The sequence below is a fragment of the Lutjanus erythropterus genome, chromosome 1 (genome assembly GCF_056507025.1).
Source record: "Lutjanus erythropterus isolate fLutEry1 chromosome 1, fLutEry1.hap2, whole genome shotgun sequence".
Taxonomy (NCBI): domain Eukaryota; kingdom Metazoa; phylum Chordata; class Actinopteri; order Lutjaniformes; family Lutjanidae; genus Lutjanus; species Lutjanus erythropterus.
The window spans coordinates 14703441-14726809 of NC_139317.1; the positions used below are offsets into that span (position 1 = coordinate 14703441).

The window sequence follows — 23369 nt, forward strand, 5'->3', positions numbered from 1 at the left end:
TGATGCACTTTACCATTAATGATGTACTTAATTTTACTAATAAATCTTGTTATTTTATGTCAGGACCTTTTTAAACAGACATGCTTAACCAGGGACAGGAGTTGCAAATTACCATTTCTGTACTGCAGTATATCAGACTCTACATTTTACAAGCATTATACTGCTCCACTGAGCGACATGCATCTGTAGACTGATGTATCTACATGGCAATGACGAACATGCACATATTCACACAGACACATCACATGTAAACAGAGCTTTGAGGCCTCTTCTCAGCTGCCTCACCAGATTGATACAGATGAGTCCACATTAGATTAACCCATCTGGACCAAAAATAAATCTACACAATAATTACATGTAGCTGTAGGTGGATAAGAGAAGAGAAAAATAAACCCCTCACAGGAACACATAAAAAAACACATACTCGTCTTGAGTTTAGAGCAATTAACCTACTATATTATATGCCCCTATATATCAAATAAGTCTGTAGCTCTCCTTAGCCAGCAACACACAACTGCTAAAAGATATCTATACTTAATAATGTTAGAATACAGTCCTATTGTCTGAAAATATTCTGTTACAAGTAATATTCCTCAACTCAGAAACTTACTTGAGCAAAAGTACAAAAGTGAAATGTATCAAAAGTAAATGCATTCATTATGTAGAATGGCTTCTTTTCACAGTGTTATATTATTATAGCATTTTAATGTTGTAGTTGAGCGATATAGAGCTAATTTGAGATGCTTTGTCAATACATTGGTTTGAATATTTTAGTCCCCAAAGTCCCAAATTCTCAAAAACTTTGATTCCATCTTCATAAATGTGAAAATTTCTGGTTTCTTCACTCATTTATGACAATAAATTGAATAACTTTAGGTTGTGGGCATAACAGGATATTTGCCGATGTCATCTTGGGATCTGGGGAAACACTAACTGACAGTTTTCAAAAATGTCTGATATTTTAGACCAAAATATTAATTGATTAATCAAGAAAATAATCAGCAAATTAATCACTGATGGAAATAATCCGAAGTCTGATGTCAAGGAATGGAACAATGAACTGAAGCAATCTGCAAAATCTCTCAAACACCCTGAAACTTGTTTGTTTGGACCTACTTAGGTTGCTGGATGAAGACCCTCACACTTTTTTTAAAATTTATTTTATTTGGTTCCATATGGTTTTTGATCTTAAATACTCTCACAAATATATTCCTTGAGTATATGCCATAATGTTTGATATTTCTTCCAATAAAATATGCAAAATAAAATTAATTAATTAAAAAAAATCTCTTTAAGTATTTTGTTTCCAAACTTTTCAGTATTTTGTTCCTTTTCATGTTTTTCTGCCCAGCCAAATAGAAAGTACGCAATAGTCCTGCTCCAATTCAATTAAATACACAATTAAAATAAATTTAATTAAAATACTGCTCATCTCTGGTTGTGTATTTAAAAGAGCTTCCAGTACTGCCGTAGTTCGGTGAAAATAAGAGTTATATTGGTCATTTGGTTAACTGTAAATGTGCTGGTAAAATGACATTAATGAAATTAATACACTCATTAATAAAAGTCGAAAGGATGGCAGTCGCTTGTTTTGTCAAACTGCGACTGTGCAGTGCGGTCTTGTTTAAGTCGCGCACTGATGACGTCGCGCTGAGAGGAGGTGCGGGTTTGCCACGTCGGTCTCTGTGCAACGCATTTACACTGTTGCTTCTGGAGCCCAGGGCTAACTTTTAAAGCCGTTTTATGTTTTGGGCCGCAGAGGAAGGGACCCTCCAGCATTGCCGGTGCCGTCGTAGCTCGTCGCCACAGCAGCGCAGTCGGGTATATTGAAGCTGGAAGGCAGAGAAATGCTCGGTGCTGTCTGGACTCGTCAGGCTGGAAGAAGCCACACAACTGACTGATGCATCCTCGTTCACTTCACCCCCCCGTATGTTGTCGATGTTGTGTGAGTAACTGTGGCTCTCCGGAGCTTTTTCTTTTTAAACTATCTAGCTTTCATTCTGCATGCTAACGGCTAGCTACAAGCGTGCGTCTTTCTATTTTGAACGCCTTTTTGTGTAAGTGTGCTCCCAAGTTTCCGCCGTGGACAAAATGACAACGCTGCCTGATGTCATGATTCAGACTGATTCGGGCAGCTTTAGGTTAGTGCATGTCTTAGCAAGTCTCTGCAACAACACACACACACACACACACACACACACACACACACTCAAAACGCCTCCTGAAAAAGTGTTCCCCAAAAGAAACGTCAGGGCAGTCCCTAAAAAACACACCAGCTTCAGTTTCAAACACCTTTCTCCCGCTTCTCGGTCCCTTTTTAGCACGTTTAAAAGGACTTGAGGTGAGGTGAAACCCAGAAACGTGTTGCACTTCCACAAAATGGAAAAATACTATTCTGCAATCCCTCCACTGGAGTTAATTTCTCTCTGTCACAGTTCCTGTTTTCACTTTTGCGGTGTGTGAGTGTACGTGTGTGTGTGTATGTTAACGGCTGTTTCCTGTTGAGGATTTTATTCATCATTGTTCAATATTGGAGCTACACACACTGGCTGCAGAGCATGCTTTACTATCTTTTCCATTATTCAAATTAGCATAAAGGAAATGCAGATATACGCAGTGGTAGGATGTTATCTGGCAAATGGTTTGTGTTTCACTTTTAGGAGCCTGTTACTGGCTGATGAAGAGGGGCGGGACTAGTTTTTTTTAAAGCCATTGAGCGATGATGATAAGATAAATTATACAATATTTTATAGAGTTCATTTGCAACTCCACTGATCCCAGAGTGAACTGTGTACATAGCTTAAGAATTGTTTTTATTGTAGAGTAATCTGATTTCTCAATATATTATGCAGGATATGGTAAAAAAATAATTTCAACAAATATTGTGATTGATTCATGATAAGTAGGAATGATCAGTTTTGCATCACAATTTTAACTTCCACTGGATAATATAAGTAAATTTATTGACATTAGAGCCTGACTGATCAGGCAGATTTTGGCCTAGTATTCATCTATATCATTATCAGCATGTATGCTGTCTGGTCGTTTATATGAAAATCTTTTTTCTTTTACATCACATAATTGATTGTTTTTATTTTTTAGCTTTATAGGCAGCATTGTAGCTAAATTTGATCCTTTTTCTTAATTCACTTTTGATGTATTGTATACATTTCATATCATTTGTGTTTTCTTTCATTTACAGATTATTTCAAGGCTGCAACTCATGGCTTTCATTGTCGATTAATCTGCCAATCATTTTTTTCAATTAATCAATTAGTTGTTTTGTCCATAAAATAGTAGAAAATGGTGACAAATGTTGATCAATGTTTGTTAGAGCCCAAGATGATGCTCCCAAATGTCTTGTTTCCCCACAACACAAAGATATTCACTTTAGGTCAAAGAAATCAGAAAATTTTCACATTTAAGAAGGTGGAATCAGATAACTTTTGTATTTTCTCCCAAAAATTTACTCAAATTGATTAGCAAAATTGTTTGCAGCTTTTGCACTTGGCCATATTGCTAGTTCGATAATATTTTGATTAATTGTTCAGCCCTGGTCAGAAAATAGTTAAATGTCGAACATAGTCCAGGTGACATCTTAAAATCACTTGATTTGTCTGACCATCAGTTCAAAATAAAAAAAAATCTGCAGCCATTTGCAACATGTATGTCCTTGTTCTGTTTCAGTTATTTGATTAGTTAGTTGACAAGTATTTATTTATTTAATCAGCAGCTGTTTGCTAATTAATTAATTGTTTCAGTCACTTTTCAAGCAGCAAGAAAGTAATCAACAGATTGATCAGTTATCAATGATAATAATCAATAATTGTGTTAGCCTCACATGCAGGTTTTTATATTTTAAATCATCACGACAAAGAGAGCAAGCTAACTGCTCTTTGTTACAACAGCTGGTTTGACTTGTTGTAGCAGTAGATGCCCAGGTGTAATCAGTAACAATTATTAATGGCTGCATTCCATTCAGGTGTGTCGGTATTTTTCATGCTGGCTCACTGGCATACCTGAAATGGAGAAGAGCTATTGTTAAAGTTATTATTTACTGCTATGACAAGTTAATGAAATGGGCTGTGAGGAAGGCCTATTATAAGCATTTATAAATAACACTGATACATTTGAACTTAAATTCTTGGAGTTGACAAGAGGTTGAGGTAACTTCCTCAGAAAGTGTTTGAGCTGAGGTGACAGTTTCAGTATTTTAACGTCTACTGTGCAAAATTTAGGGGAATTTGTAGGCGGAAATGGGATATAACATTCATAAGTATGTTTTTATTTGTGTATAATCACCTGAAAATTAGATTTACTTAAAATTAAATTAACTTAGCAGATTGTCTTCCACAGTGTTTCTACAGTGGCCCAGAACAGACAAACACTGACTCTATATCCGGGCTGTTGAGTTTTGTAGGCAATGCAAGTTCTCCTACAAACTCGGAAAGGGAGGGTGAGACGAGGTGTTTGTAATCTGCAAGCTCACCACTAGATGCCACTGAATCCTACACACTGGTCCTTCAGTCTCTATATGAAATGAAAAATGCCCATTCAATACTTTCAGGTCATATTGTGCACCTGTTTAATAGGGCTTGACTGATACTTAATTTGGGGGGGCAAACACTTGATAGATGCATAATTGAAGCACCATATTTTACTGTTTGACAATAAACTTTATTGTCCAAAACACTGAAACGGTAAACTTTAACTGGAATTTTTAAGAAATATGAATGAGGGTTGGGTTATGTCAAAATCCTCCAACTTGCCAGTTCACTTTGTCCAGTGAACAAAATAAATATTAAACAGAAAAATACAACTATACACCTTCTAAATTCAAGTTTCTCTCTTTTTTATCGAACTCAGACAGGCTTTACTGGCTCGTTAACTCATTGTAAAATAAACTTCATTCAGACTCGACAGAACAACACAATAAAACTGACCAAAACTGCCGTTGTTGGTCTTTCCACTCTCCCAACAATCACCAGCTGTATGAACCAACCATCCAATTTCAGCCAATAATATTATGACATAGACATCCATTCGCTAGCAACAGCATGATATATCGGGTTATGACACGTCCACTTTTCAGTGATCAAATCAGATTCCTCCTAACATTATGCCCCACCTGTCTGTCCCTATTCACTCAGATCAATTCGTCACAATACCGAAGCTGGATGCTCTCAAAGTGCAGTTTCATCTGGACTGTAATTGTCTCGGTGAATAAAATGAAAATATTCTGTATAAAGTGTCTGCTGACAGCTTTAGCACTGTTGTGAACACCTCAAAGATACAGTATGTTAGCTATTGAATGAATGAGTGAAGTCATACTCCTCAGTCACTTCATGTTGACATACACTTGGTATTGTCATTGCCTCTTTAAACACTTTTAAGGGATTGTTTCCCAACGAGAGTTTAAGCAGGCAGACTGTGTATAAACAGAGCTGATAGTCTGGGTAATTGTAGATTGGTGACGGCTCTGTTTGCTTTGTTAAGCAGCAGTGCGTTGACAGTAGCCAGGAGTGATGCCACCAGGAAGGCTTCGGGATGGTTCTCCGGTCTGGTAACGCTGGACAAACTGTTTCAGAGAGGTGTTGTTCAACTCAGTTTAGAAGAGTTTAGTGTAGTTAGTGGTGAAGCTGTATTACAGTATACTGTGAGATGTGTGTAGTATTTTGTCCAGTTCTTATTTATATCACGCAGGTTATACAACGTATTAGAAACACCTCACAGTATAATGCAGAAGACGTCAACAGCACTATGAGCGACACCTTTAAAATGTCCATAAAGTTGACACCTGCCTAAAACTGGTCGGACAAAAAACTTTTTATCACGGGGCTCGGGTCACAGGTTGATATTGTGCAAAACTTTGACAAAAAAAAAATCTGCAAATACTTTTATTTCATATTGTTGGCAAATGTTCATGGTATAAGCGGCATAATGAACTTGTAGGCGTGCATTTAACAGTTTGAAGTCAACACACACCTACTCGTTGATTATCCCTTACTTAACGCACTGTTGCTATGAAATACTGTTGTTATGGATGCTGTTATGATCATAGAGCTAGTTTTATGCTTAAAATCACTTTTTGATTAATATTTCGTGTCAAACTATTGATCTTTTTTGGTAAATAACCATGAAATAAGCAGGATAATGTAAAGGGAGTGACTGTCTTAGACATAAACGTGTCACAGGAATTTCAAAATAAAGGCATATCTAAAGACGATGGCATGGATCGATGCTTTCACAGATCGATGAACTGTTACACCACTTCCGCCTGCGGGTGTAACAGCATGAAACTTGTCATTTACTCCCCTACAAGCCACAATAACAATCGATTGATCAGCATTAATTAATGTGGCACAAAATGCATGTCCTTTCTCATTTTAAGTTTCATTTAAATGATTCTAGCAGCACATATAAGAAACATTAATTGATAAAGCACAAACAATTTGAACAAACAGAGTAATAAAACAATAAGGCTCTCGCTTGAAACAGCTGCTGTCCACCTGTCCTTATTGAATAAATATCTCTGTTAAACAAAATAATGTCAGATGGGACTCAGTTATTGCCATGTCTACACTAAAAAGGCTGAGCAAATCAAACCATGAGAAAACCTGTGAGCTCTGGAGAAGTGGTACACAAAACATACATCATCGATTAATTAATTTTTAATTGCTTAAATTCCTAATGGCAATTAATGGATTAATTATTAATCATAAGCATTCCCAGTATACTGTCATTGATGACTAATAAAATCAGCAAGTACTTAAAATTATTCTTTGTTAAAATGTCTGTTGTTTTTAGGCCTAATCTACTAACTAAATTGATCATGAAGCAGGATGCATCAGGATATGGATGGCTCACCACTCGTGCTAAACAATTTCCTGGGGAAAACCCTGGCAGCGTTTAGAGGGTTGAACGGCGCAGCTGACATGGTTTATGTCATGATAACATGTCATGTTTTTCATCCAGAGCAGGTTTGATAAGAACTGATGAAAGCAGTGCCAGACAGATGAATGGTGTTGAGCCCATATTGTGTTTTTGTTTTTGTTTTTTGTGCGTCTTTTTAAACCTCTGCGAGTGAACATGTTTGTACATTTCAAAGTGCAGCAGTTTCTCATGCTGTGAAAAAACAAACAAACAGATTTTACACCAAACCAAGTTGACCTAGTAAGGTTACTTCACAGGTGCTGTGGCTTTTTCAAGGACACACTGCTCCTGCTTTTCAACCAAACATGTTGGCTAAACGTGCTTGGCTTTATCTCTCATTAACAACAATGATGGCAGAATGTATTTGGTATTTCAGGCAGATGTTTAACCTGAAGCTCAGTTGTATTACAAAACTAGTTTTACCAGAAACTTCAGCATTATTAATTTCCCTTTGCAGAGGCTAATGATGACAGGCCATTTTTAGGGTTTCTGCACATCCGTTTAAAAGCCTAAAATCAAATAATCTCAGATTGTCAAAAATCAAAGGTTTGATTCCTTTTTAACACCATGTGTTTAAAACAATATAGTATCTATTAAAAAGTGCCAAAACTATTTAAAAAAAAAAAGACCTCAGTTCAATTTAGTCATAGGTTTTTTAAGCTCAGGACTTTTGTAGGGCTGCATGTAACAATTATTTTATTATTGATTGATTTGACGATTATTTTCTCAATTAATCTAGTAGTTGTTTGGCCATAAAATGTCAGAAAATAGTGAAAAATGTTGATCACTATTTCTCAAACCCCAAAATGACATCCTGAAATGTCTGGTTTTGTCCACAACCTAAAGATCTTGAGTTTACTGTCATAAAGGACAGAAAGAAAAGACAGAAAATATTCACATTTGAGAACCTGAAATCTGAGAATTTGGACATATTTTATTAGAAATAAATCAATATGTCAATAAATCAATTATGAAAATTAGACATTAATTTAATAATCGATGAATTGTTTCACCTCTAGGCTTTTTCTTTTCTTTTTGCTGTGGTGTTGCAAGACGTATCGAGTATCTCTTTTTGTAATAATAGTATTGGATTAAAGTTTTATATTCTGGTATTGTCAGCTTTGACTGGTCTTAAAAAGTAATTGGAGTATGAAGCTATGGTTTTATTAACTTCAGTGAATGAAGTGGAAATAGATCTTTGATTACATTCATTATGATCTCAAAAAGGTCTTAAATTTAACTTATTGAAACCTGCTATAACGCTGATTAACAAATAAACTTGATCAGGGCAGTAAAGAAAATGTAAAAAATAAAATCAGTAAAGGGGGAAATATAAGACTTAGAAATCAGCTCAGTGAAAAACTGGAGTGTCAGTGGTCTAATGATCCTTCCCTGAAAAACATCACTACTTTACATATACTTAGTTAGACATCCAGGAGCTGTTCTGTAGTTTGTAGATTTTGAATAAGCCTCAGGTTTATCAGTTTTTAGGGCGTTTTCTTTTCAGGTTCTACCCTTTAAAAGTCATATTCCTCCTTTTAATCTGACTCAATCTTCTTTTGGTTTCCTCCACAGTGGCCTGGCTGTACATGGTGGCTCATTGAGGAGAACGAGCGGAGTCCCAGCGGCTGTTGGTTGGTGGGCGGAGTCCGTGGTTGCCACGGTAACTGGCGACCATGCCAGGAGGTCGCAGGGGTCCCAGCAGACAGCAGCTAAGTCGCTCTGCTCTGCCGTCCCTGCAGACTCTGGTTGGAGGCAACCTCGGTAATGGTACAGGCCTCAGGAACAGGTGCGCAATTTTTTTTTTTTTTTTATATAATAACACACAGTTTGAAGTAGGGCTGGGCAATTTTCTCGCAATAAAACTCAGTAAGTGTTTGGGAACTGAGGACTAGAGTTGGGCAATATGCTTAAATTTTCCAAGCGATCGTTGTCAGCCCATCCATCGGCAATTGGTGATACCATCGTCCGCCCCACCCACCTTCTCCCGACCTCTCGGGTCTCAGCTGGGAGATGAGCGAAATCACTATGTTATGCATTCTGTGTACGTTCACTACATCCAGTGGACAAAATAAACTCACAAAGTGTCTACAAATTACATGTTTTCACACTTTTTTTCCATTTTAAACAGAGAAATACAACTGTTCACCTTATGAATTCAAGTTTCTCTCTTTTACTGATCTAATACAAGCTAAATTGGCTCGTTAACGCCTCGGAAAACACACTTCATTTAAACTCGACAGAAAAACATGTAAAACTCACCAAAACAGTCTTTGTTAGTCTGTCCACTCTTACAACAATCACCAACTCTGGTTTGGTCAAAATAAATCCTAACTTTACTGCATGGAAACAATTTAAAGAGTGTGACTCTCTGAGGCTGTTTTCCTCTCACTTGTCACCCAGCTCAGCTCACTCATGGTCAGCTGAGGGGGGTGTGTACTGCACCGCTGGATGAGAGCACGGTGCAGAACAGAGGCTGTCATTCTGCAGACTATTACATTAGGAAAATAAATATCACCCTAAAAATTGGGCAAAAAAAGCAATCGGCAATGGATTCAGCCTGTCGTCGTCAGACGATATAGTCGTCCAATCGCCCAGCCCTACTGAGGACACTAATAATTGAAGTTTTCAAAGTGAAATTCTGAAAGAAGATGTCGTCTGGATTGCATCATATTTTGCTCCAAAACCTGAATGTACCTTTCAGCATTAACAGGGCCTTGACAGATGTGTAAGTTACCCATGATGCCATGGGCAGTAACACACCCTATACCATCACAGATGCTGACTTTTGAAGTTTGCGCTGGGAACAATCTGGATGCTTCTTTTCCTCTTTAGCCTGGAGGTCAGGACAGGACATCTCTGCATCACAACAACATTTAATTTAAAATGATATTCTGACATACATTTCGCCTTTAACAAATATTGCGCTTCCTGAGATTTGAAAAGAAAACAAAAGGCCATATTATGATTTCGATAAAAATTTGATTGTTGAGATTGTCTGCAGATCAACCTCTGTTTTACACTGTAAAACAGTGACAGTAAAGTTTTTATGCTCTTTGTTGTCCACTTTGCTGGAAATAGTTTTTAGAAACTTGTTCAGATGTGCTTAAAAACTGCTGTAGAATTGGCAGCCTCCATCCAACATTTATTTGCCTATATATCTGGCACACCTTTAGGAAATTTTACCCCTTAATTTAATCTTAAAATATCTTAGTTTTGCAATTTTAACTAGAATGTGAGGATTAGTTGATTAATCAAATTAAAGAATGTTTGATCATCAATATTGTTAGAATCAGAATAACTTTTTTTTGCCAAATGTACAAGTACACAGGAATTTGACTTTCTGATGGAGCACAATGGGATATTCAAGTTGAATACAAGAATTATGTACAAATAAGAATGTCATACAAATTGAAAACAAAAGGTACGAATAAGAAGTACAGTATGAGTTAATAATAATAATAATAATAGAACAAGTTAAGAGAAATAAGTATACTGACAAAGACTTCCGGTTCCAGCTGTTCCAGGGATTGTTGGTCCCTCAAATCAAGACATTGGAAGACATTACCAATTGTTTGACAGTTTAATTACATGATGACTAATGAAGCCAAACCTGTAATCTCATTCAGTCAGCCAACTTGAGTCTGCAGCGGCACTTAAAAGTCATACTCCGATCACTGCAAATATCCAAAGCACCCTTTTAATCATGGCAATCCACTTAAGCTGTCAGTGAATACTCTCCTGATGCTGTTCATTCAGTATTTCAAAAGCACCACCGCGACCACAGCATCCACCTGTGGCTCCGAGTCTGAATCCCAGAGGGGGGAGGTTAGTACTGTCACCCCCTCTTCTCCCTGCGGAGCTGAGACTGGCGTTTCCACGTGGGGAGTGAGGATGTCTGAGCCATTTCAGATACTGAAGAACGATGAAGACAGATACAGTCTTTACCAGAATCCTCTTTAGAGCTGCAACTAATATTTATTTTCATTGCTGACAAATTTCTGGATTGTTTTCTTGATTAATGGATTCAAGTCTATAAAATGTGATGAAGATTTCTTAAAGCACACATTGTCTATAACACAAAGATATTCAATTCTTTATCATGGTAAACAAAATAAAATACAGAAATTCTCAAAGATGAGAAACTGGAATAATCTAATGGTTTCATTTGATTGGCATTAAATTATAATTAATTAATTCTAATCCTCTTAAAACTGCCAGGATCCCCAAATAGATACATTTCACTTAGTTACTTTTGATTGATTGTGCTAAATAGGTTTCTATTTTTATGTTTGTATTTTTATGTTATATTGGTATGAAATGGTTTTCATTGTGTTAAAATGAGCTGAAAAGTTAAACCAAGGAATTGCACCATAATTTGTAGTATAAGTTTTATTAAAATGGAATTTATAAAATTGGTATCCAACGAATTATTGCTCAGGAACCAGTATCAAAGTCAAGATGTTGCTACTGGTACCAGTATGAAGATTTCTGAACATTACTAAGGCCTAATCATGCTGCAGTCACTAAAGGAAACTAACATTGCACTGATAACCACTAATCAAAACTGAGGCTGTACTTTTATGCCACTCTGGACCTTAAATTGGTCTTAAAAAGTCTCAAATTTAACTTGCAGAAGCCCTGTAAACTTGCCGTAGGTGTGATGTGACACAAACACTGTTCTAAACACACCGCTGTGATGGAAATTCTGCATTTGCTGCTTATATTATTCTCATGTTTGCTTCTCATTTTTATATGTTCATTATAAAGTGTGAGCCGTGCCTCCTCTTCTGTGTGAAGGTCAGCCCACAGGTCAGTTTGACCTTCGGGTGGCAGAGACTGTTAAATCAAATTATCCTCTTTTCTGTGAGAAGCGTTCATCTTTTTGCTCTCACACACAAATAAATTTGAAAACTGTTTCTGGAATAAGGAAGTAAGAGAAGACGCCACAGTGCAACATTGTTATGAATGAGTGCTACCATTGTTTAAGCAGACAAAGCTGAATGGATCTTTCTTATAACACTTCTAGGGAGGGGGGGATAGTGAAACATCCATCTCTGAGAGTTTGTATTAATTGTGTCTTCTCTCAGGAGCAGTAACTCGGTGGGTCTGTCTGCCCCGCCTCTGTCGGCCCTCATCACTCCGGAGCCGGTCCGTCACTCGAGGATCCCTGAGCTGCCGTTGGACAGCAGCCTGCTGTTTGAGTTCCTGCTCTTTCTCTATTTACTGGTGGCCTTGTTTGTCCAGTACATAAACATCTACAGGACAGTGTGGTGGTACCCGTACAGTCACCCTGCTGCGTCTACCTCGCTAGTAAGAACACACACGCAGACACACATCATCAGCTCTGTTGTTTCTGGCAACTCGAAATCACTGCTTTTTCTTTCTTAACTTTAAAAATGAAAAACCAACGTTGATACCCACACTAGAGCTTGTTTAATTTATTTAATTAGTCGAATTGAAAGAGTGAGATTACTTAGTCATTTAGCCAACTATTTTGATAATATATAATTTCAGAAATTTTTCAAGAAAAAATGTAAAACATCTGTTAGGTCAGGCTTTTTAAATCTGAGGTTTGCTGCCCTTGTTTGTGATATGTAACAGTAAATGGAAATTCTTTGGGTTTTTGACTGTTGGGAAGCCAGTCACAATCAGCATCTGTGAGTGGACATGTGTCCACTGTGTAGGCAAAGTGGACATTTCATGAAAATATGCCTCCCGATCTACTGTCTCACCCAAGTCCTACAGCCAGCCGCATGTTGAGCGAGAAGTGACCACGCTTAATGCAGCCATCTAAATTTTATTCTTGTGGTGTCAAATATGTGGTCACACTAGTGATGTAAAGAATTAGGGCCATCTGCGTTTCTCAAGAAAGCCTAAAAATAAGTGTGAGTATGGTGGGTTATATATAGTGTGCTTATGTGTATTGCACATCAGGCACGCTGAAAAACATATGAACACTCTATAGTTCAAGTATTCATTGTTTTCTTTTTTGTTTTTTTACTGTAAGTTGCTGCTGCTTAATTTTTTCTTTACTTTAATTTTACTCTGTTCCTTTTTATCACTGGAAATATATTTCGTGCAGTGGTTGAAACCTTGTTCACTATAACCTACAATGAACAATGTAGTCTTGTTGCAGAAAACAGCTTTTGAACGTGAGTAGGACGACGTCAGCGTTCTTTTTTTACCTAAACGTTTTTTTATTGGGTTTTTCAACAGAGCATAGTTAAACAAAGGCGCGTATTGTACACATGAACATACAGTTCAAATAGTTGGTCACAGTTATAGTCATTATATAATGACTTTTATAAAGGAGTCAAATAATGAAGAGTTGATAACACAACTGGAAATACCCTGACAAGAGAAAAACAGGAAACATCAGGGTTAAAAAAAGGACAAAACCTGCTCCATTTTAAAAATCTGAGAATGAGTGAAATGGAAAAAGACCTTGAATGATTAGGGCTGCAACTGATGATCAGTATCATTATTAATTAATCTGTTAATTATTCTCTTGATTAGTTGATTGTTCTTTGGTCCTTAAAATGGTGAAAAATGTTGATCACTGTTTCCCAAAGCACAAGATGACGTCCTCAGAAATCCGAAAGAAACTAGAAAATATTCACACTTAAGAAGATAGGAAAGCGAGCTCTGAAAACTTTGACTTTTTCTCTTAAAAAATGACTCAAACTCATCAATCAATTATCAAAATAGTTGGCGGTTAATTTAATATTAATAATGAATTATTCACTTAATTATTGCAGCTCTGAAAATGGTGATATGTTTTGCCAGAGTGTCAGGCTGTCCATTGTTTTTGTTCAGCCACTGCTTACAGCAACACTGATTTGTCTGTTTAATCCTCTATTAATCCCACGACAGGGAAATTTCCAATATTACAGCAATAAAGGTTGATGGCACAATAGTAAGATGCATCCATAAAAAGCAAGAGATAATAAATAGTTGAATTTACACTTCAAAGTGAAAAAAATATTCCATTAGTTATCAAAAGGAGATCACATGTAATAGCCTAAGTGCGTGTGGTTTGGTTAAAGAGGTAGTTCAGAGATACAGTGATGGGGAATTCTTCTGTTTTTCCCCACTTTCCATGAGACAGAAACTAATAAATGCCTTATAACTGTTGTTGTCTGAAGTTATGTCAGACAGCAGTATTAGGCTATCTTGGCTCAATTGTTGAGCGTCTGTGGGTTCAAATAACATGATATTACCCCATAAACATCCAGGAATTGAGCAAAACAAAGGAAGTAAATAAGGAAGTAAACAAAGGGTTGGGTGACTTTTTCCAAGCTTTGTCTGAGGAGAGGCCAACAGTCTCAGACTTTGAAAACCTCTGCACAAAATGCAAAACTTTTGCACAAAATATTAGTATTGCACAGTTTGTTATATATTATTGTAGTGAACTAATTTTGAGCTACACTTAACCCAACAGTTTATTTTTTTTTGGCAGGTTCAGGTCTAGCTTTAATATGCGCCATTTAAAAATGTCTTCTTGGAAAACTGATGATTAATGAGTGTTAAAAATCTGCTTTGCTTCTACAGAACTTTCATCTAATGGACTACCACCTGGCTATCTTCATCACAGTCATGTTGGCCAGGAGGCTTGTTTGGACAATAGTTTCAGAGGTAAACACACAGACCTGCATACACAATCAGCCAAAGCTCTTTTGTACACGCACAGCTCCTGTGGGACTCAAACCCCCGCTGAGCGCAGTCTCTGTGCTGGCTGTGAGTCAAGTCTGTCGTCTGTCTCGTCCAGGTGTCTCAAAGCAGCGGTGGATCACTGCTCCGATATGTGGTTCTGATCGCAGCCCGGCTCAGCCTGCTGACCATGTGCGGCTGGGTGCTCTGCTGGACGCTGGTCAACCTCTGCAAGAACCACTCTGTGCTCAACCTGCTCTTTCTGGGATACCCGTGAGTTGTTGAATTGTTGACAAATAGTTTTTTTTTTTGTTGATCACACACACACACTTGAAGTAGTTGTGTGAAATTCACACTCTTACTTGGTTATTTTCTGACCTCTTCACACTTCACTTTGTGCAGTGATGTAGTGATGACATATTGAGGAAATTTCCACACTGGTCATAAACGTGATGACACTCAGTATCTGTAACATTAGAGCACTTGCTATGATCTTGTTGTCTTTAGAGCTTCTCCTTACTTTAAATTAAATGAATGTGTAGAACGTTGGTTCATTATTAAGTGTTGAGTTTCCAGGCGTATCAAACATCCCCTACAACTGTAGATGATGTCCACAGATGAGTTGTAAAGTAACGCTAACGTTAAGTACACACTGGTTGAAATGTTATTGTCTTGTCAAGGCTGGCTTGGTTTAGCCACTGACTTTTATGTCTGCACGCATCCCGTGAGTATTTGGCACTGCTTGGACTTTCTAATTGCCCTGCAGCGGATTTCAGCCTGTACAATCCAGTTTTCAAGCAACCTCATGTCAGGCCGTGATTAGCCTACAGCGTTACGTTTGAAATCTGACTCCTGTTGCTCTGTGCTGCAACTCTGCCGCTTCTGTACACAAATAACCAGAGTTATCGCAATACCAGAATTTTAAACTTTAATATGATACTAGTATAAATTAACAATATCTCTGCTGATACCATGCAGAAAGAAAAAAAGGCAGTTTTCTTTTTTTCATGAACAGGCTGCACACAGTGCCGGTACAGAAAAAGCCACTGAACACTGGTTTTGCTGCAAACCAAATTTCAGGCAGGGTAATAAAAACTGGACTGAAATTACATCTTGAATTAGGACTTTGATCTTTTTTTTTTTGTTTTTTTTATAGCTTTGGTCCCCTTGATGTGAGCAAATATTTGTCTTGTATTGTTTTACACATGTGGTATTGAAATATTATTGATTCTTTGACACTTTTGACGCCCTCACTTGTAACACCTGTTACGGCAGCAAGCTTACACCTTGTTTTAACTGCATGTGAACATCACACTATTGCATCACATCGCGCACTCTCTGTCCGACACTGAATCCATGTGATTATGCAGTTCTGTGACAGAGTATAGAACTGACCTTATCAATAGTTTCATCATGTTGAGAATATTAGACAGCTGTCAGACCACATGAGCGCTCCCTCTGTCTGACTGCTGTGACTCAGAGTCTGCATCACACTCATCAAAACCACTGTAAAGGACGTCTCTGCCTCTGTCTTATCAGGTCTGTACGGTTCAGTGACGATTGGATCTTCAGTCGCTTAAAAAAATAAATCATTATTATCAAGCAAACTGCAAATATTTTATTTATTTTATTTCCTCACCGGGAGGAAAAAAAGTGGTGGAGGATCACTCCAGTGTGCTCCAGCAGCACACCTGTGTTTGATCAAACCACATTCAGAGTGAAAATGAGGAACAGCCACCAACAAAAAGCTGGTAAAGTATGAAAGTGATCGGTAGATTTCAGACAAGAGATAATAATGATGATGAAGGTAAATTTGAACATTTATCTCTCAGTGGCTGGTAGTAGTGGCTCATCCTTTGATACCGATTCACTATTTGGTCCAGATGAAACTGGAGATCAGGTAATAGGTGGGTGTTCACCAGGTCCCACCTTTTTGCTTTTTAAACAGAAAACATGTTTTAAATTCAGCTCCCTGGTGATCTCCCTCCTGCCATCTGACATCTTATTTAGTTTTTTCTTGTTAAATAATAAAAAACTACTCTCATTAACATGAAAAACACCCAACAAATAAATCCCCCAATTACGTCTTTCCAGAACCTGATTTTCAAAAGAAAAGATTCACATGGCGGTCAATCTTCAGCAGCTCTTATAATGAGCATGTTGTTTTTCGTTGCGTGTTTTATGTGTGTGCTAATGGAAATGGAAGTTGCAGACAAGCCCTCCCTTAATGTGCCTCATCATTTTAAATATGCATGATGTTTTCACATCATTCTTCTCCGTTTGAAACTAAAACCCGCTGCTCTGTTCTTTTGTCCTCATCCGCTCGCTGCCCTCCTTCCATGCCAGATTCGGTGTGTACGTCCCGCTTTGCTGTTTCCATCAGGAGGGAGGGAAAAGCCAAACGGCACCGTCTGACTGCGATTACCCACCTGACCACCACCAGACTGAACTCACAGAGACCCCGTTCTTTCGCCCACGTGACATCCTCTTCCTCTTACGAGAGAACCTCAAAGAGCAGTTTTCCAGTCCCCCACACATGCCGATTCACACCTGCCCACCACACACACACTCACACACGCCGGAGTTGATTCGAGCGGAGGTGGAGGAGCTGAAGAGCGACTTCAACCGGCGAATCAAGGAAGTGCTGTTCAACTCCCTGTTCAGTGCTTACTATGTCGCCTTCCTGCCTCTCTGCTTTGTAAAGGTTGGTATTGGTCACTTTTCACAATTCTTTCCCCTTTTCAAGATTATATTGTTCATTTTCAGACACCTATTCAGGATTTCTGCAGGTCCTGCAGTTGAAAGTCCAATAAAATAAATTTTAGGTTTTAAAATGTTGACAATTAACAATAATGCAAACTGTACACTTTCTTTTATGCCAGTATGGATGTGAAATAGTTCTTAAATTACATTCATAATGGTCCTAAAAAGTCTTATATTTAATGTGCTGAAACCTACAGAAATCCTGCTTTTTTATTATTATTATTTTTTAATTTTCATGTTCCACCAGTCCTTCAGTATCTCAAGTCACCTTTGATCTTGCCTGTGTTTTTGCTTATTTCTCTGTCTCTAAAACTGGATTTTATTTCCACAGAGCACACAGTACTACGATATGCGCTGGTCATGTGAGCATCTGATCATGGTGTGGATCAATGCGTTTGTGATGCTGATGAGTCAGCTGCTGCCCCCCAGCTACTGCGACCTGCTTCATCGCTCGGCGGCTCACCTGGGCCGCTGGCAGAAACTGGAGCACGGCTCGTACAGCAACGCACCGCAGCATGTGTGAGTGCTACTTTGTGTGCACACATTTCATACGTTACTGATGCATATTGTTTGTTTGCACTGTTTTGTAAATGTTATACTTTACTGATGCACACAGATCTCACATACTTTTATTAGTGTTTTTATTCTTATTATATTTCTTATCTAATCTACCTATTTGTGCGCACAGATATGTAAGAAAATGACACAGTCAGTGGTTTGTGTGTAACTGTGGTGTTTATGTTTTGCAGGTGGTCAGAAAGTACTATTTGGCCTCAGGGGGTGTTGGTACGACACAGTCGATGTCTGTATAAGGCAGTCGGACCTTATAATGTTGCTCTGCCCTCCGATGTTTCCCATGCAAGGTTTTATGTGAGTGTCTGTAATTTCTATGACAGTGACAAGTGATGAAAACCTGTACATTATTCACTTAGATGCTTGTAGAGTGGACACAATAATAAGAACACCATTGCAATATAATAGGATGCAGTATCACAAACTACACAGCCATGAAGTTGGTTCCCTGCATGCATTAAAGTGGAAAAAAATGAGAATATACACTGCCTTACATGGAAACATCATACCTTTATGACACAACCACATATATAATGAGTTGAGCTGTTTTCATTCCACTGTATTGAAGGGTTACGTCACTATAAAAGTGAATGAAAGAGGATAAATACTTAATACTAAATTAACCCCTCAAGTATAAATCGAGCCTTAAGCAACCTTCTCTGTGGAAGAGGGGGAAAAAATTCTGAGTGAAGTTGTGAAAAGTAAAACCAAATAGCTCAGTCAGCAGTATTCTGTTAGGTGGTTTTGTTGGGGGAAACTCACTGTGCAGGCAAAAAAAAAAACATGTTTAGAAAGATCTGAGAAAAACATTTTTGCTTGAAAAATGGCTGAAGCAAAAAAAAAACTGATAATAACTGGCTGTATAAATTTGCATAAGCTTGCATTGTTTTTTTATGGTTCATGTGTTCATTTTATTGTGTCGACCACCTGTACATCAAATATTTGTATAATTGACTGTCTGTATGCTCTGTGCTGATCCTTTCTCCCTGTTTGTTGCTTCTCCAGTTCCTGTTTCACAAGCCATTGCGGATCCTGAACCTGCTGATCTGGATCGAGTCCAGTGTGGTTTTGTACCAGTTATACTCTCTGCTGCGCTCTGAGCGATGGAACCACACGTTGTCTCTGGGCCTTATTCTCTGCTGCAACTACTATGTCCTTTTTAAACTGCTCCGAGATCGCATCGTGCTGGGCAAAGCCTACTCCTACCCTCTGTCCTCCAACAGTTTGGGGCTCAAGTCGCAGTAGAGGCTCTTCACGGCGAGAGCTCGCCAACGAACTCTGGACGTGGAGGTCTGGTAACGACCGGAGGGTTGATTTGGCGCTCATGCTCACGGAGGTTAAGGGACAGACTGTGAACTCATAATCGTGTTTTGATACGGTTCTATTTTTAATGCAATGTTTATATATACCTATTTAAAAGAATATTTTTATTTTGTATACTATTTCAAGTTACGCCGGGCATTACCACGCTGACGACATTAGCATGTTGTGTTATGTTGTTGCTAGGCGACAGGGAAGTGAGGGAATGCCAGGAGGTGACTTTCACCAAAGATATTTTAAGTGCAGGTGGCCAATCACAGAGCCCACTTGGCTTCTGACCGTCAGTTCAACCAGACGAGAGATTCAGAGCAGTGGAAGGAGCCTGAGATTCTGAATCCTGATTGGGCTGTTCGGCTTCAGCCCCGAGGTTCTGGAAATGTTAGCAGGATGCAAACACTGCTGTCACTGAGTTTAAAGCAAAAAATTTACATTTTGGGAAATGCATTCATTTGCTTTCTGGTGGAAAGTTAAATGAGAAGATAGTTATGAATCATCTATGAGGCCACAGCATGCAGAGAGTTAGCTTTATGTTAGCACAAAGAGGGGAAATGGCAAACTGGGTTCTCTCCAACTCTGACAACATCTGCCTAGCAGCACCTCTAAAAACTCATGAATTAATAGGGGTGTCACAATTTCAAGATTAATTTCACAATTGATCAAAATGACCTTTCAAATTAAAAAAAAATCAAAAGGCAGATCCACTGATTCTCCTCATGTATATTTTTCTCTCCACTCCCATCTACTCTCATCATACAGCACATGGCTGAAAAAAGATACTTTAAAGGTGAAGTTTACCAGCCATTAGATCACATCTAATGCCATGTAGACTTTTTAAAGAAGAATTTGAAGATGTAAATGACAGTTGTCCAGGCATAAATCCAACGATCTGTTCGTCTTTTCAAATCAAGAATTGATTGTTTTACAGTGGTGCAAAAAAAAGACCTTAAATTCAAAAGTCAAATCGTAGTGTGTATTTGGAGAAACGTGACATTCCTACTAATTAACACTTTGTCTCCTTTGTTTTTGGTTATTTTAAAATATTATTCTGGTCCATTTTAGTCGAGCTAGCAAACCGTTTCCCCTTGTTACCAGACAAGCCAACCAGCCGCATGCAAAAACTTCATATTTAATGCACAGACATGAGAGCGAGTTACATTTTCAAGTCTAACTCTCTGCCAGAAAACGAATTGTGTATTTTCTAAAATTTTTAACTTTTGTTTTAAGCAGAACCTCGGCTTGGATTTGTACCACCAAGTGGAATAAAACTTTCCTACAAACTGTCATTATCAGTCTGTAGGAAAAACACCTTAGGTACTCTTATCCACTGCCTCTGCAGAGAATGCTGTATTTTTCCTCATTCACTTTGTTACTGTGTTTTAACCCTCAGTATCTGTTTCTGTCTCATCATTGGCTACCTGGAGGGCAGTTACAGCATCAGTCTTTACAAACGCTCACTGGGGTTGAGCTTCTGTTGGTATCTTTAAACTTACAGCAGACCTAAAAAATGTCAAAAAACAAGATTGACCTTGGGTGGTGGTGTTATCTTGGCGTATAACCACGTCCGCCTTTGGTTGTGATAACTCAGAAAGTGCAAAGTTTGAAGGGCTGCTGCTGTAACCAGGTGATTATTAAAGTACTCATGTCGGACCACACTTCTGACATGCTGAAATCTTCTACGATTCATTTGTGTTCTTAAAGGTCACCCAGTCGCTGTTTATTTTGTTCAGTTTTGGTGCCTGAATGCTTAAACCATGATGGGATGGAGGACCACATCACATGAGGTCCGTCTCTTTGTGGACTGGATGTAGATAACAGAACGAATGTGGCTAATAATAAAGATTGAAGTTGGTACCTGGCCAGGACCTAACCCTTCTCCCGCTGCAAATATGTCATTGTCAGAGGATGTTTAATAGCGACATTTCGATGGGCGATTTGGGGAAAGACTATTTATGTGTCACCTCATTACCAGTTCATGTATTCTCAGTTACCAGAATGGTGTTACAAACAGGTTGCCTTGCATGTCGTTGACTTTCTGTTTAGTCACACCTGTCGGACATCCTCTCCGTCACTGGCTCGAATCTGCAGTGAGTGCATAGGTTGGGGCGGTATTATTAAGGATTGTAATCGACCTGATCATCTGCCTGGTGCTCAGATAGAAGTCAATACAACTTTAAAGAGACAGCAGTCCACCCCAAAATGAAAAATACACATTTTGTCTTTGGCCTGCAGTGCTGTTTATCCATCTAGATTGTTTGGATTTGAGTTTCTGAGTTTTGGAGATATCGGCTGTCTGTCCAATATAACTCAATTCTCAGAATACCAAAATAAAAGATAATCCATAGACTTTGTCATGAGCAGTTTCATGTAAGAATTATTTTCTTCCTCTTGTAGAATCTACTGGAACTTCTTTCTTTCTACTCGAAGTAGTTCCTACATGAAACTGCTGACAGCAAGGTCTTGCTTTCAGAATCAGAGTGCCATTTTGTCCCATTTTATTAAAGAGGAGGTAGACATCTTTACAGCTGATATCTCCAAGACATTGCAGCTCACATCAAAACCATCTAGATGGATAAACAGCACTACAGGCCATAAGAAAAGTATGCTCTTTTGATTTGTGGGTGAACTGTCCCTTTAACAGAACAACCTCCTTTGTCAGGTGTAGAAACACTGAGAATAAATATTTCCTGTGCTGTCACGAACTTCACGCTGACTTCTTCAGTCAGGTTTCGGTTTCAGGTAGAGTGTAAAGGACGTGTGCTTTTGAGATGAACCAGTGTGCACATCTGGATCACCGGTGCTGCTCTGTGCCTCAGCTGTAGTGTGTGAGGAATCTTTGATCATACACAAATGCCATACACGTGCCCATTATTCTGCTTTATCTGCAAACTCCTTGGTGCTTATGTTTTATTTGCTGCCATTCTTCCACTTGAATGTAGCAAATCTTTCAACTGAATGTTGCTGTTGACTTGAATTGGCATGTTTTTGCAGTTGGTAGCATAATCCTTCGATTGAGCGCCACCTCTGAAATTTCAGTTTGTTAAATGGTTTTACTGTTATGTCACCTTTTTAACCCAGAAAGGAGACATTTTAAGATTTGCTTTAAATCCTTCTTCTATGTCTGTTCTTACTTGAATGTTTGCTCAGATAACACACTCTGTCTGCTTTCTTTGGATTGGTGAAACCCATAAGATCACGGCTAAAAAAGAGAAATGAGGAACAAGGTTTTGAAAGGTTTCAGGTTCTATCGCCTCTTTTTTCAATGCCCTGAAGTGTGCTTGATCCCCCTCTAGCCTACATGAAAACTGAAGACATGTTTTAGTTAAAAAAAAAAAAAAAAAATTACGCTAATGATGTCGATCTGTGTCCCCTTAATTATAAAAGTTGTCAAATTTGAGTTTGTTTTTCTATGTGCCATATCCCAGGATGCAGTTTCTGATTCCTGGTTGAACCTGTTGATGAATGTGTCCATGCTGGAGAAGTCATAGGAGCTGGTCCTCATATTTCGGCTTTTTACAGTGTTCAGTTTCCCCACACAGCATTTCTGAAAATGTTTTTGACATCTGAAATAAAACAAACGGTGTTTAAACAGAGATTATGTGTGTGATATGTTGTATGAGCAGACTGAGAAGAAATGTGGGACACAGTTGCTTATTTCAAGGCATATATTTCATTAAATTTGCCACAGTCTTCAGTTTCTGAAACACAAATAATGCAATGTCACAAATGTTAAATGAGGAGAAAGTAAAAAGTGCTTATGTAGGCCTATGCTAAGTTGGCATAATGTTCATTTTGTACACCTGCAATGTTTTATCTTTGCCACCAGAGGGAGCTAAGCATTAAAGTACAACATTCAACAAAATGTGCTTCATATAACAAGTAATCTGCAGCCTTCTGCAGCAATCATTTAATAGCATTCTGTGTAACAAGTTCAATGTTCTTCCAAAACACTGTTAATTTAGCTGGCAGAGTACAATGTGCTTGTAGATAAGTTGTGTGTCCATTGAGAGGAGATACATAACAGTTTGGACAGAAACTGTTGGCACCTTTGGTTGCTTACTTGTACATTCATCCACAAAAATCATTTTCAGTAGAAAAACTTCAAGAGTTTTAACAGTGCAATCTTTAGT

General features: G+C 38.3%; 1 protein-coding gene across 2 annotated transcripts; it reads left to right on the forward strand.

Annotated features, from left to right (window-relative positions):
• The first annotated feature begins 1629 nt into the window (after positions 1-1629).
• Positions 1630-19544, forward strand: tmem39a (transmembrane protein 39A). Of its 2 annotated transcripts, none has more exons than XM_084714519.1 (9): positions 1630-1945; positions 8509-8722; positions 12024-12246; positions 14488-14571; positions 14705-14859; positions 16933-17290; positions 17681-17868; positions 18099-18219; positions 18928-19544. In XM_084714519.1, exons 2-9 carry the CDS (start codon positions 8610-8612, stop codon positions 19165-19167), a joined length of 1482 nt encoding a protein of 493 aa, XP_084570645.1. In that variant the 5' UTR covers positions 1630-1945; positions 8509-8609; the 3' UTR covers positions 19168-19544. The 2 variants fall into 2 exon arrangements, with proteins under 2 accessions (XP_084570645.1, XP_084570651.1); XM_084714525.1 differs by having other exon boundaries at positions 1630-1927.
• The last annotated feature ends 3825 nt before the right edge of the window (positions 19545-23369 follow it).

Excerpts from the sequence above, each read along its gene's own strand:
- tmem39a (XM_084714519.1), top strand. The coding sequence starts at position 8,610 with ATGCCAGGAGGTCGCAGGGGTCCCAGCAGACAGCAGCTAAGTCGCTCT. Across the intron at positions 14,572-14,704 it reads TTTGGACAATAGTTTCAGAG|GTGTCTCAAAGCAGCGGTGG; the intron begins GTAAACACACAG and ends TGTCTCGTCCAG. Across the intron at positions 14,860-16,932 it reads CTGCTCTTTCTGGGATACCC|ATTCGGTGTGTACGTCCCGC; the intron begins GTGAGTTGTTGA and ends CTTCCATGCCAG.